We start from the raw sequence: 14,122 nt of genomic DNA, 5'->3' as shown, positions 1-14,122 counted from the left end.
CAGGGGGGTCGCAGCACAGTAGTGACGTGGCATAGTTGGATCAAGTATAATGATATCTGTCAGTGATTAAAATCACTATCATAAAAAACACTTCGATGCATATATTTAGATAGTGTTTAATTTTAAAAAATTGGTGGATTATTCCAAAAGCTACATGATTTTCTATTTCCTTATTTATAATTTGATTAAGATAAAGTATGTCGAATGAAAAAGGGATATTAATACTATTTCTCATAAAAAAATTGTGTTGATCCATACACTTTTCAATAAGTTATAGCATTATAAAGTTAAAAAAGGAAAAAATGAAATCGAGAATTTTCATACAAAAATAGCATTTGGTAGCCATTTTCACCGTGAAGAGAAAAAGTCCGAAATTTTTTTTTCCATAATAAAATACATTACATCAGTTTTAATTCAAGATATATATATATAAAAGTGTCAGACTTTCCGGAATACTTTCAAAAGTTAAGTTGAAAATGTTAATTTTTTGTAAAAAAGTTGTCGTTTTAAATCTTCCCTGTGGGCAGGTAAAAGGTCAGATTTATAAAATAATATACCAAATAATTGGTAAAGACATCAAGCATCTATATAAAAAAAATTTATTTTGATTTAGTCATTTTTAAAAAAGTTATGGCAGTTTTAAGTAAAAAAAATTGAAAAAATTTCTTTCTCAATAAGTGGCAATTCTATTAAAATAAATAATGTCCAGTAAATGGTGGTTTACTAAGACAAATTTTGCCTCTTAAAATTAAAATTAAAATATTATTTTAACTATTATAACTTTTTTTCAAAAACCAATAATACATTATAATGACAAACTTTTTTTTAAAGAAACTACATATTGCATAAAAACGCATAATCAAAATTAACAATTCAGTATATTTTTAATTTTATTTATTTAATTGAAATAGTCATTATTGACTTAATGAACCATGTTTAAAAAACAGTGTAATAACTAAGATATATAAAAAAAAACCATTAGTAGTTAACAGTATGCAAAAATGTTTGATAGAATTCACCATCAATTAAATATTATAAAACATACTATTATAATACACATTAAAAGATTAAAATATAATTATAGCAAAAATATAAAGTGATCAGTTTATCATAAACTTTTCGATTGCTTGCAAAAAAAATACTATATTGGAAAAAAAATTTTAATTTATTTTAGTTACATATATTTTTTGATTTATTAACTATTAATTACTCTTTAGGATGTTGTCTAATAACTTAAAGGAGTGTCATTTTTATTTTTCAAATGGTAACATACCTATTTAACTCACTTATAAAGTAGATAATTATCTAATTAAGAAAGTGATTGATCTATAACAATTTTTGGACCAGAATTTTGAAAGTTATTAACAATTTAAAAAAATGACTAGAGATGAGGATTATTATTTTGATGAGATAATTATTTTCATAATTAGACATTCACGGCCTACTCATCGTCCTGTCTAGGTATAAAAATAAGAACTTCCAAAGTACTGGTCCAAAAGTTATTATCGACCAGTCATTTTATTTTTATATCTAATTAAGAATGATCTAACTTAGAAATTGATTGAATGATAATAAATTTTGAACCAAAACTTTGGAAGTTATATTGAAAATAATCTATAAATGCACTATCATTATACGCTAATAAACTAATCTAATAAAAAAAACATCAAATTTTCCTTTATAAAAAAAAAATAATTAGGTATAAAGAGTAATTTAGAATTGTGAGTTCTATTTAACTTGTTTGTAACATTTGTTAAAACCCAACCCAACCTCCGAGTTATGTCACTATTTTTTTACCGTTCGATGTTAACATAAGTGATTGGTTAAAATAGTAAAATTATAATAACAATTATCAAAATATTCAGTTACACACAGTTCCACCAATCTTTCATATTATTTACCATAATTGTAAATAATTACAATAGTAATAGTATTGGGAACTGTGTGACATATTCAATACCGTTTCGTTTTACCATTAGAGATTTTCACAATGAGTTACAGCAACAGACAGAGCTATCAGCAATAGCAATAACGTGCTAACGACTTCAACAAAGTCAATTACATCTCCTGAATCCCTGGTACTATTCAATATTATGAGCAGATGACTAACATGATTGTTCGATGTTCAAAAATGATACGTTTACCTTCTGAATTCCTGGTCCTGTTTTTCAATATTTTTCTTCTTTACCGTTATATTTATTAGCCAAGCGAGTAAGTGACGATTGAGTTGCCTACACAAAATTCCTTGCTACAAACATGTTAAAACTTTTATGGACTAATATATTACGAGTCTTAATGTTATACGTATATATTTTCGGTTTTTTATTAACTCATCGTCGAGTTCATTTTCGGGACAATACTTATTACCATAGTAAATTGTAGCTCTTTTCACTAATTTCTAAGTTATAGTAATAATGTTCATTGATTGTTTAAACATTAAAACGTCAATTGCACTCAAGATCCGGCTCAATGAAGATAAGACATATTTGAAACTAATTTATTTTAATATGTCACATAGATTAAAAAAATACAAAAATAAACATGGTATAGTAAATCCAGTACCATTTTAGCTCAAGCGCGGATCCAGTTTGCGTTAACGGTTGGAGTGGTTTATTATAATGTGTGTACATATGGAACAACGTGACTTTTTATCTTATTTTAATATTTTATCTAGTATCTTAAATATAATAAAGGCGTAATCAATATCCAAAATGTATAGTTAAATTTTATGTTTCATATCACAAGAATGTGGTATTGATTTATAATGTTAAATTTATAATAGTAAAAATATAATAATTAATGATTAAATCATATTTTTTTGTATATTTTATTAATGTATCGAAATATTGTTATGTTTAGCTACTACTCAAATTATTTTAGTCCTCCTAAATAATTTGAAAATAAAATTTATTTTACAATAGATGGCTGAGTTCAGATGTAGAAATGTATGATTTTATTAAATTAACGTATTATTAAGTAAAATATTGTTTCATTTAAATCTAAATGCTGTTCATTTTAGTAGTTAGTATAAGTCCGCTTTTTCTGAGCCGAATGTATAAGATAAAACAACAATTCACTTAGGTAGGTTAAATTTGTTTTTTTTTTCGTATAGAAGTTTTACAACATAATATTATAAAATATAATATATATATTTATATACACAATAAATTCACATTTAAAACAAAAATTAAGACAACAACAATTAAGTTACAATGTTATAACAGTGTTACAAAGAGGGTTTTGGTATGAAGCACCTTTCTAATCCTATAAATTATGACATTGATAATCTTAAATAACATTTACTTATAATAACATAGTAAAAAGGGCGAGAAAAAAAAATTGTAATAAAATTAAATTTTGTGGTAGTTAGTATTCATAAGGTCATTAAATTAAAGAACGTTTCACAATTATTAACCTGTACTCTAATTTAAGTATTTTAAACGCGAATTGAGAAATAAAATACATTTATTAAGTCAGTGACATTTACCTATAATACCACTAAAATTCGTTGTTAGGTTGTTCGTAGATAACGCCGTTTTCGAATATTTATATAATACTATAAATTATTCATCCATAAAAAAATATAATAATTTGTAAAAATGTAAGTAAAAATATAATTTTCAACACTTTTAGTGTGTGTTGTTAGTTTTAACAATGTTTATATAACAATTAATCAATTATTTAGCTCAAATTAAACAAAATGGCATTATGATGACTACAATTTTGAATACAACAGTTCATGATAAAAGCTTCATTTGACTACAAAGTTTACTGTAAAACGACATGCAATTAAATTTATCATCTTAAATAATTACACGACGCCAGTAGTCAAACACATACGACATTACAACAATAACAATTTGTAATATACTATGGCAAATTTTTAAAAACGATTACTATATTTTATAACACTAATTTACTTAACGTCCCACAGTTGTTTACTTAAAATATTATAACATGTTTGCTACTTACAATATGAATTTTAATACTTTTACATACAATATATTTTAAGTTTAACAAAGAAAAATAATTAATTTTGTTTGAAAACAATTAAATTATTTGTAATAAATAACTAACACGAGCGAGGTGTGTCAGAAAAAACAATTATTATAGAAATAATATAATTAACGTCTAGTGTAGGTTGCCACCATTTGTTATCGTTCAGACTTAGGACAAATAAAACATACATCAAATAAACATATCTCATTAAAGTTAAAAACTGTTAAGGCGAAACGTGACACTAAACATATTGAAATATTGTGAAAAACAACTGTGCTACAATATACATAAAGTTGATTTTTAAGTCGCTATACAACTAAATGGTTAGGTAATTCGAGATAGCGGTCGGTCAATAGTTATGAAAGCCTAACTAGATTAAGTGATATGATTAAGACCACCCGCCAGTCAATTTGTGGAAAAGTTCCTCGTTAAGTGTCTGGTTGGCTTCTTTAGATCTCATCGAACAGAAGATGTAGCCGCCAATGAATTCGTGTATTACTTTGCAATCGGCCGACTGACAGGCGAAAATTATGTTACCTTCTTCGAACTGTACCATCATGTGTTTCACTTCCCAATTGATGTTCCATGCCTGTAAAAGTGATTAATGTATTAAACATAAGTACTACATGTAAAGAAAAGTTATACAATGTTTAAAAACACTTTTGCAATGATCCTAAAGGGTTGTAATTTAAAATGCGCACCTTCATTGTATTAAATCTCCAAGTTTTTATATGGTCTCCCGTGGAAATATCCATTCTCATAAGCCGGTTATATGCTATTCCTAGCAACTCGTCTTTTTTGTGTCCCATGAATTTGACAACAAATAGAGAAATACCGAATTCGGGTAACGACTGCCACGCTTTGATGTAGTTCATCTTAGCTTCCATTAAGTTTAGATCTTTGACGTTTGAGTGGGCTTCCAAAACGCGTTGTACCAACTAAAAATCATTTAAATATATTAATAACCTTATCTATGATGGTCTAATAGTAGCTAAATCAAACCTTAAAAGAAAAATAATAAAAACACTTACTTTGCCTTTAAGTTTTCTAGCGTATCTATGAGGTATGTAGTCTTCGGTATTGATATCTAACGATGATGGACTAATGACGGGCGATTGTATGACAGCTGGATGTTGCATTTCTAGAAAAGCTTTGATAGATTTGACTTCAGACTCGTACGTGTTAATTGATAACGGACGTCCTTTGGCCGCTATTCTGCATGCAGCCATCCATTTGGCATATTGCTCTTCCTAAATATACATCAATAGAACAGGTTAATATATATATATTCTTCATTTAAACAAACTTAAAATTATTTCTGTGTTTAGATATGTGTGCACATAAAAATATCTACTTACAGTATCACATCTGATACACATCTCAGTCATGCCATCAGAACTAGGCACTTCCAATTTGATGCCAAATTTGTTTTGGGAAATGTTAACGTCTGGTGTGACTTCGCAACCTTTTAAACTGACACTGTGCACTGGTGGAGCGCCCATTTGTGCTTCTTCTGCCGTTTTATACATTCTCAAGTGCAAATCTCGACAAGTGAACCAATATCGTTTGAAAGCTTTGAGGGTAAATTTCTTAGGCCTGTCGCGTATAAAATAATATTAGACGTGATAAAAATTACGATTTCATTTATATTATGGTCTATTTAAGAATATTATACCAGCATATATTTTATGCTAATTAATAAGTTGCAACAATACGTACTTAAAAAATCTCAAGTAGTCTGAAAGTTCGGGTGCATAGTTCATGCTGCTAATGCTCGAAGGCGGTTGGAAACCTTCCAATGTAATTTGTAGATCTGATAAGGCAGCATCAATGTCATCTTCGCCGCCAACGGGCTCTATTAAAGGCTGAGGTACACCAGCTTTTAAATTTATTTGTAACTATGAAAAAATATTTCGTTATATTTTTGTTTTTAATTCAAAAATTACAATCGCAATAATAATTAGAATAGTTAAATATATCGACATTAAATACGTGTAGATATATTTATTTTCTATGGTGCGAAAAATGAAAAAAATATATGTACTTGTAATGCAGCAAACATAAACGCTTCCTCTTCGGTGCAGTCAATTTCTCCATTAAGTAGACTCCATTTCGCTTGTTCGTAGATTTGGTTAATTCTAACTGAATCTAGCCTGGGATTTAAATCATAAAACGAATAAAATTTGAAACGCAACTTCAATGTATCAAATTCCCTTATGCCTTGTTCCATGATTGATAAAGAAGAATCAAGCCATCTAAAACAATTGATGAAAAATTGAAAAAAATTGATGAATATATTTTATTAGTCAGTGAATGTAACATGTTTTGCAATGAATCTTCAATACTCGTACACAATTGAAAGCAAATGCTCAAAAATCAGTATAACATGATTACTTTTACACTGAATGGTAAAATAAAATGTACCAAAATCTTTATAACTGTTTTATTGATTGACTTACGCAACGTTCATTCTAGCTTTTTCTATCAAAGATTTTGGCCGTAGCATTTTGTTTCGGATATCGTTATTTGGCGAGGGGCTGTTGGCTAGAGATGTATCTAAAGATCCATTCAACATTTCTAAAGATGTCACATTGCCGTTTAATTCCGTTTTACTGTAACTTTTCTTCCATGTTCCATTATGCTAAAAAATGATTTTTTACTTAACAATAATAAAACTAAACGTGGAATGAGTTTGTAAAGGATCATGTTGTAAACTTACGGATACAGGTGAATTAACAGGAGTTGAATGATTTTTTAAAGGAGCACAGATGAACGGTGAAGATGACATGTCTAAACTGCCGACGGAACCTGAAGGACTTTGACTATTTGCAATAAAAGTATTTGTATCTACAGGAGTTTGCACTTGGCTTCCATTATAGTGCATTTGTTTTAAATTTTGTTTTAAATGATGCGCTTCGAGAGGTTTGCACAATGAAAGTTCTTCGGGGTGTCTGATATCTATAATACAAATTTCGAATTAGAATATTATACTGTAATATACACCCACATATTATAAATGTATAATATATTTATTGCTTACTTAGTTCTTTGCATATTTGTATGACAGCATTGAAAGTTTTGATGGAGTAATCTACACGCATGTCGATATAACGAAGATCTGGTAATTGGATCCGCGCTGTCTTGTGCATTCTTGTGAATTGTAATTTTGCGTCTGCCTGAACACCATATTGATCCAAAGTAGATCGTGTTCTGGTCAGCCATGAATTACGAGTAGGCCACCACAATGCGTGATCTGACCAATCCATAGCGATATCTGTAAAATATATGTATATTAATTAGAACTCATAAATATTATTAAAATTATTGATTTATGTAGTTATATTTTAAACTGCTTTTAACAAGAATAAATCTTGTATACACGACTATACTTGAAAATAAAGATTTTAGGTCAAAGAATACACGACTGAAGCGAATATGGTTTCACTAAATCCTTAAGAGCCAATTATATGAGCAGAATACTTCAAACCGATTTTTGAAACGGCTAATGAAATCACTAAAAGAGAAAAAAAGCGAAGAGTCGTTGAGTAGTGTAGCTTTATTGTCAACAATAAAAATGCATTCTATTTCTAACACGAAGAATATATAGCCGTGTTTAATGACTCTATGCGGGGTAGGACGTAAAATATCCTTAACTATGTCTAAAGCGATTAAAATAAAGATTTTAAATATCTGCGGGAATACGATTTAATAAGAGTAAAAGGTTTTCGAAGATCTATGACTATCTTATGGTTCAATACTAATGGAATTACTAAAAGTTTCCGCTTACATCTCTTAACCCAAATCCTAATTATCTATATATGCGAAAAATGTTACTAAAAAGTTCAAAACACACAAATAAATTTCTTCAATTGTAATATTTTTCGTATGTCATTGTTTTACAGGCACCCACTAAAACGTCATATGATTTTAGAAGTATTTTATCTGTAAACTATTATTTCCTAAACGGGTAAAAATTTATAAATAACAGATTCGTTTAATAAACTATCCTGTGTATTACTTTACGCCATTGACCTTTTGATTAATTGAGAAATAATATAATGAAAATTGCATTCCTTAAAGAAATGCATAAAATGTGAATTGAATTCAGAGTGGGCCGCTTAGAGCATCATTAGACATGGAACACCCTGTACTGTGTATCAAGTTGTAAAATATCTGACTAATAATAAGCTCAATCACTACACACTTCGATTGAAATACTTTGGATTGTACAATCCATATATGGTCGCGATGGCGGCGTGGTCGTTATTTGTGCCTGTCATCATTGCAGCCACAACTAGACTATTAACCAGCACATTTCTCGGTGATAATTTTTCATCTAGTAAAATATAATGCCGAGCCTGAGAAAAGTGATTTTATTTATATTTCAAGTACTGTAGTAGTAGTAGAGGAAAACATTACTCTATTGCTTGTACGATCTGTATCACTTTTTAATTGTAATTTAAAATTGTTATATTTGGCATTTTGGCAAACTCGAAAAATGTAAAGAAATTTAAAGGAAATAATTAAATAACGCAAGTCACGATATAAATTACACGACAATTCATTATAACAATACCTACAACTACTAATAAGAACAGGTAGTTAATTATTAAAAATATATCTATGGCAGTAAAATTACCCACAGGTAAAGCTTAAACGTGGGCACATGAAATTTAACTTTAAAAACCATATGTACGGCAGGGTAGTCTTTGGAATCACCGGGCAAGATAACTGTGTACACGAAGCGCTTATACTTGTATATAAAATAATATTGCTAGTCCTGCAGCAGTAAAAGCAGAGCCGCTTTGATCAATTTACACACACATGGTCGGTGGTGGCATAACGATTTTACCGTAAGCATGCGCCATTTATGGAAACTGAATTCTTCGTGTTGCTCGTCCATACCCCGGCGACGACTGTCCTGGTACAAACATTAAAGCCAGCAGTATACCTATGTAGAATATATCTGTCCATATCCATGTATTATTAGCTGAGGGGGGCACACGTCGTTGGACAGAGGACTTTCTCTGTATTTCTCCGGCTTCGCGTCTCTTCAATCCTCACAATAACCAACAGACGAGGAAAAAACCAGCGAAAAATACATTGTTCTTATAGTTGAAAAAAAAACGTCATTTAATCGATTAAGCGTATCGAAATGAAAATTATTTACTTATTTCACAACGTACTAAAGTGATTTATCAACAGAGGCCGTATTAGGCCAGAATTTGTTGTTCGCCGTCTGTCAATTAAGCTTAGATAGGCAAAATAAAACTTGTACGAAAATATAAACAAACAGATGCCACATGCACATTTGGTCGTTCGACCTTTGGAAAATATTTTACGAGGTCGTAGCTAATTTAATGTCGGCCTGATGAGAGAGAGCAGCTCTGAAGAATCCGCCAATGAGAAAGCTAGATGTAGACCAACCTTATATGGAGTCAGTCCGACTTCGCAGTTGGCCTTGCTAAGACGACGACATTACAAAAACGTTATCATTGCGTTTGTTTAGGTGAAAAAATATAAACACAATTTGACGGACGTTGTACTTGGTCGCTCTCATGAAAACATTTCTGTGTAACACACCGACGCTCTTGCTAAGATTTAAGTCATCCCTGTATCATCCGCACTTTGTTTTAATCAGATTGATTCGTATCTAACACATTCTGTTTACAAACAATAAACGCGCGAAATCGAAAAATAGGGTCAGTGCAGAAAATCGAGTGCCGCACTGAACTGCACACATCATGGTGACGTTTTGTCGAGGGGATTACTGGCCTTAGTCGTTTGTGTGCAAATCCAATACGGCGAAGATGTAAATATTAATTTGATTTCTGGGCTGAACAAGGTTCGATGAGCATTGGCATAATAAATACACAATATCTAGTCGATGTATCGAATATAGTGGCGTGGTGGTCGGTCGGTTCGCGCAATGCATCCACTGCGGAGACGGTAAACGCGAGGGACTTTAACGAGGGAAAATAATGAAATTCGCAGAGGCCGTTCAAGTTTTTGGGGTGTGAACCAACATCGTTTTTACAATATTGCGGCTTACATTGAGTCAGTGATGCGAAGCACTAGTAGTTAAGACGAATTAAAATAATTGGAAATAAATACACCGGAGGCGATAAAATTCAAAGACTAAAAAACGGTCGTCCCTATAGAGGAAGGGTTGAGTTTTTTTGAAAAAAGAATTGGTATCGATACGATCGATCTCAATTGCACCGTGAACGTACAGTTTAAATGGTGTTTTGATTTTGGTTGTATTATGTACCTACGCGAACGGGGAGAAAATTATACTCTAAACGATAATAATAAATTTATTTTTTAGCAAAGGGTTGTAATTGTTCATCCGACACAGAGAGATACCAGTTTAAATGAACTGTTGCTGCCTATATAACCAGACAATAGTATAGTAATTGTAGTTAATGAGATTTTTTTGATGGAATGAACAAAATAATATTGCTTAACTGTACAATAAACAAGTAAACTCACCACATTAATGCAATATATGTACTGCAGAAAACGTTTTATCGGTAAAAAAATATTTTTTTTTTTACCGGTTAAGGGTTTTGGATATAACTTCGAACAAATCGAATCACAGTTTTCGGTAGCGATTATTATGCCAGATCTGTTTAACGCCGTTTGACTTTTTGTTCAACATTTTTTTAGGTACTCTCCCGGTGGTCTTCACGTCATTTTGACAATACTATTATTTTGTCTATTTACAGAAGACGATCAACGGAATTTCTTTATTTTCCGTCTTGCATTCATCTTCGGCCCGAGTCAAAATTCTCTTCTCTTTATATGGTAAACTACGGCCGTCGGTCAGGTCTGCATGGTACCGCACCATCTAAATACTGTAAGCCGCAGTGACGCCTGACGGCCCAACCTGTTATACTATATACGTTCGGACCATGCATATATAATATTACATTATTTTATTATCGTTATTATTTAAACTACGCCATGGTACACTACATGTACGCAATGCACACGGCGTCAAACGTCGGACCGCACAAACAGCAGTTTCCCACGAACAGATCAAATACCCTCGGGCTCGAAGTTATCAACTGCTGGCGATCACAATATTCCGAATTTGGGACTATATGTACGTCTTGTCCGGATCTTTAGTATTTCCTCCTTCTAAGAGTTACCGGACGCGTGCTGGATAATGACGTTATCGTACAATTCGTATGCAAAACAACATCGCAGGAAGAGGCGGCTACGGTCAAACACAAAACATAAAAACAACAACCGCAAACGTGAATTACCAGCCCGCGCACTTCGGCAAGACTTTAAAGCGGCCGTATACTCATAACAACAATATCAAATTTTAAACACGCTCTCTGAATACGTTTTTGTTATACTTAACAAAAGAATCGTTCGGTTTTGCAAAAAGAAAAAAACACTACTTTTTGGTCGTAAACCGCCGGAAACACATCGAACGTTTTCAAATTCTTCGATTTGGTGTCCCTTCTGTTTGCTAATAGCTTAGCAGTGTTTATATAAGTCTAGATTTCTTCCATAGCGAATGAATGATACTCGAAGTCTCATAGCAGAGGAAAACAATACAGAACAATTCACTTATTGAATTACTTAGGTTGCAAGGTGACAAAATAGTCGATTGATAGTAAATACCGCAAAAATTGTTAAATTGAAACGATTTTTCAGTTGAGACAAAATCTAATATTGATTCAAGAATGTGTCTGTCGGTACTGCTGTTGGACTAGTCGGCACTGTCGAATTACGTCGTTTGATAGGCGGCGTTGGGATGCATACAATAACAATACGAGTCATTAGATGACAAAAAAGTAAACACTAATATTTCTTGGTCAAAATACAATAAATCATAAATTAATGGAATAGTATACGTTTTGATTCTGGACTTATTTAGACGAGTCGGATGGTTACAAAACGATTTTTGATGAGAATACTTCTTATTATTATGATGATTTATTGTTTGCCATAGTTGCCAGCATAAACACCGCACGTTTACTAAAGTAGACACACACACGATACGCATACATGTAACGGTCTAGTTCGTGTGTTGAGAGGTATGCAAGCTCGTACATTATTTTACATGGAGAGTCAAGTCTACGGTTGTTTTTGTTTCGAGTAGTTAATGGCATTGATCGTGAAGCGAAGGGGCCGTTGAAACAACAACACACATTTACCTCTTTCTCGCCATGATGAATGGAATCGCTGGACAAAACTATTTCATCCGAGAGTGATGTCCGGATACACGGAAAAGTCCTACATATTCCTCGTGTGTGACACACCACACGGTTTATACACGCGTGCACAGTACTGTTAAACGTTTTCGTCTTGTCTTGCTGCGGACAAGTGAAAAACGTTTATTTTACCAATGTGATGCCGGTTAAAAAATCCACCCGGGGCATTTCGTGGCTTCTTCATAGTTGGCGGCAACGGTGATCGAGTGTTCGTTCATTACCACCTATGGTAATTCCAGTTCAATAGGGTAGATAACACCAATAATAGAAAAGGCGGGTCATCCCCGAAGACGTTATAAATGATTTACAACTCGTTTGGACGCGGCCGGGGGTTAATGATGTTCCACAGGTTAACGCGCAGTTAATACGGAAAACCTCAGGTAATTACTTATGGATGTTATGTAAGTGGCATAATATTAGGTTTACTAGTATTACACGTTAATCGGTCACGTGGACGGCCATGGATCAGTTGCGAGCCAAGTAAAATTGAATTTTTAAAAAACTTGAAACGATCTATACAATTATTGGTACCGGTAATTCGCCTAAAAAATGCAACAGACTGTAATTACACATTGTTAACAAACTCGCGTTCGTGATGACGATAGCGTTAGAGTAATTATTTGCTTTAAAGGCGATCTGTGTAAATTTGTAACAATTAACAGTTGGCCGTCAATTTTCATCTTATTGCGACTTACATTGTTGGTCAAGTATAACGTTTCTAATATTGTCGCTAATCTAAAACAAATGTCGAATTTATCATTCGTTAAGGATCACTCAGCTCGAACGACCTTCTTGGCCAATTGGTTTAACCGTAATTAAAATTTTGCGCAATTATGATATGTGGTCAGTTATGAAAAGACCATCTGAATGGTTTTTATTAGAAAATAAACATAGTATTCTCACAATTGAGATAAACCGAAAATTGACTGTACATTTGCTAAAGCAAATAAACGCTTGGTAACATGATACGATCGCTTTAAGCGATTTTTCGCACTCTTAGGCTTGCGATTACTTTAAATACAAATATGATATATTTTCGCAAATTTCTAGAAAATTCAAAAAAGAAAAAGAGCATACGACAATCCTAAAAATACCGTTAAAAGTTATTAGAGAGAAGCCAAATAGTAATAATTACTCTGTGGTGGTTATTAGACACAACAGACGAGGTCGCCTTTTTACTCATATTTCGGCGGCCGGCGCCAGTGTTTTGGATTTGGCCCATCACACTGTCCATAGTAATATTATTTCCCATGCGGTTACCGCAATGCGTTCGCGCATGTGTTTCGATTTTCATTTGATCTTATTTTATTACACTTACATGACATTAAAATATAGATCAGAGAGTGCAGACGGTAATTGAATCTAGTCTTTAAATTGGGTATTGGTAGCCCGTAAAAGGAAAACGATGGATTTCAGAGATTTTTTCCTCCTCAAAAGGAAAATCCGCGTAATACTCGTAGGAAGGAATTTGTTTTACAAGTTGATTTGTGGAATTTTATTAGACACGAGCTGTTTCGTGTTTTAGAAGTTATGGTAATCATTATTAATGGAATCTATGCGCATGTTGAGTTTATGAAAAAAATTGGCTTCCAGTCAAGTTGAAAATTATTTAGTAGATTTACTCGAAACGCATAGAATTTCCGCTCCGGTAAAATTGCCAACGCCAACTGACAATGTAATCAATTCGTTTTAATAACAAAATTAACATCAACAACTCGAAAATAGGCGTGTAACATACGACGTTCGTGTACAGAAATGTACCCTACGCTTTTTTTTTTAAACACGTGTGTATCATTATACACGTCAGTAATTAACAACAATACTACTGCAGAAATTAGTCTTTTCACTAGTACCGGTTTTTGTGCGGAATGAACAAAAATTTATGCTGAATT

General features: G+C 32.2%; 1 protein-coding gene across 1 annotated transcript in view; it reads right to left on the bottom strand.

Moving 5' to 3' along the window:
• Nucleotides 1-3,128: 3,128 nt before the first annotated feature.
• The window catches only part of LOC126900004 (unc-112-related protein-like), a 54,018-nt gene continuing 43,024 nt past the window's right edge, over nt 3,129-14,122 (bottom strand). The window contains exons 2-10 of the mRNA XM_050675340.1: nt 7,040-7,273; nt 6,719-6,957; nt 6,459-6,640; nt 6,044-6,254; nt 5,719-5,897; nt 5,358-5,595; nt 5,031-5,249; nt 4,701-4,937; nt 3,129-4,588 (exon numbers count right to left, since the gene is read on the bottom strand). Of these exons, the coding sequence (XP_050531297.1) occupies nt 4,388-4,588; nt 4,701-4,937; nt 5,031-5,249; nt 5,358-5,595; nt 5,719-5,897; nt 6,044-6,254; nt 6,459-6,640; nt 6,719-6,957; nt 7,040-7,273 (1,940 nt within the window). The 3' untranslated portion in view covers nt 3,129-4,387. The remainder of the gene's footprint in view (nt 4,589-4,700; nt 4,938-5,030; nt 5,250-5,357; nt 5,596-5,718; nt 5,898-6,043; nt 6,255-6,458; nt 6,641-6,718; nt 6,958-7,039; nt 7,274-14,122) is intronic.

The sequence above is a fragment of the Daktulosphaira vitifoliae genome, unplaced genomic scaffold (genome assembly GCF_025091365.1).
Source record: "Daktulosphaira vitifoliae isolate Bord-2020 unplaced genomic scaffold, ASM2509136v1 Scaffold_2, whole genome shotgun sequence".
NCBI lineage: Eukaryota > Metazoa > Arthropoda > Insecta > Hemiptera > Phylloxeridae > Daktulosphaira > Daktulosphaira vitifoliae.
The sequence above is the reverse complement of the archived record's forward strand: the minus strand, read 5'-3'. Positions and strand labels throughout refer to the sequence as shown.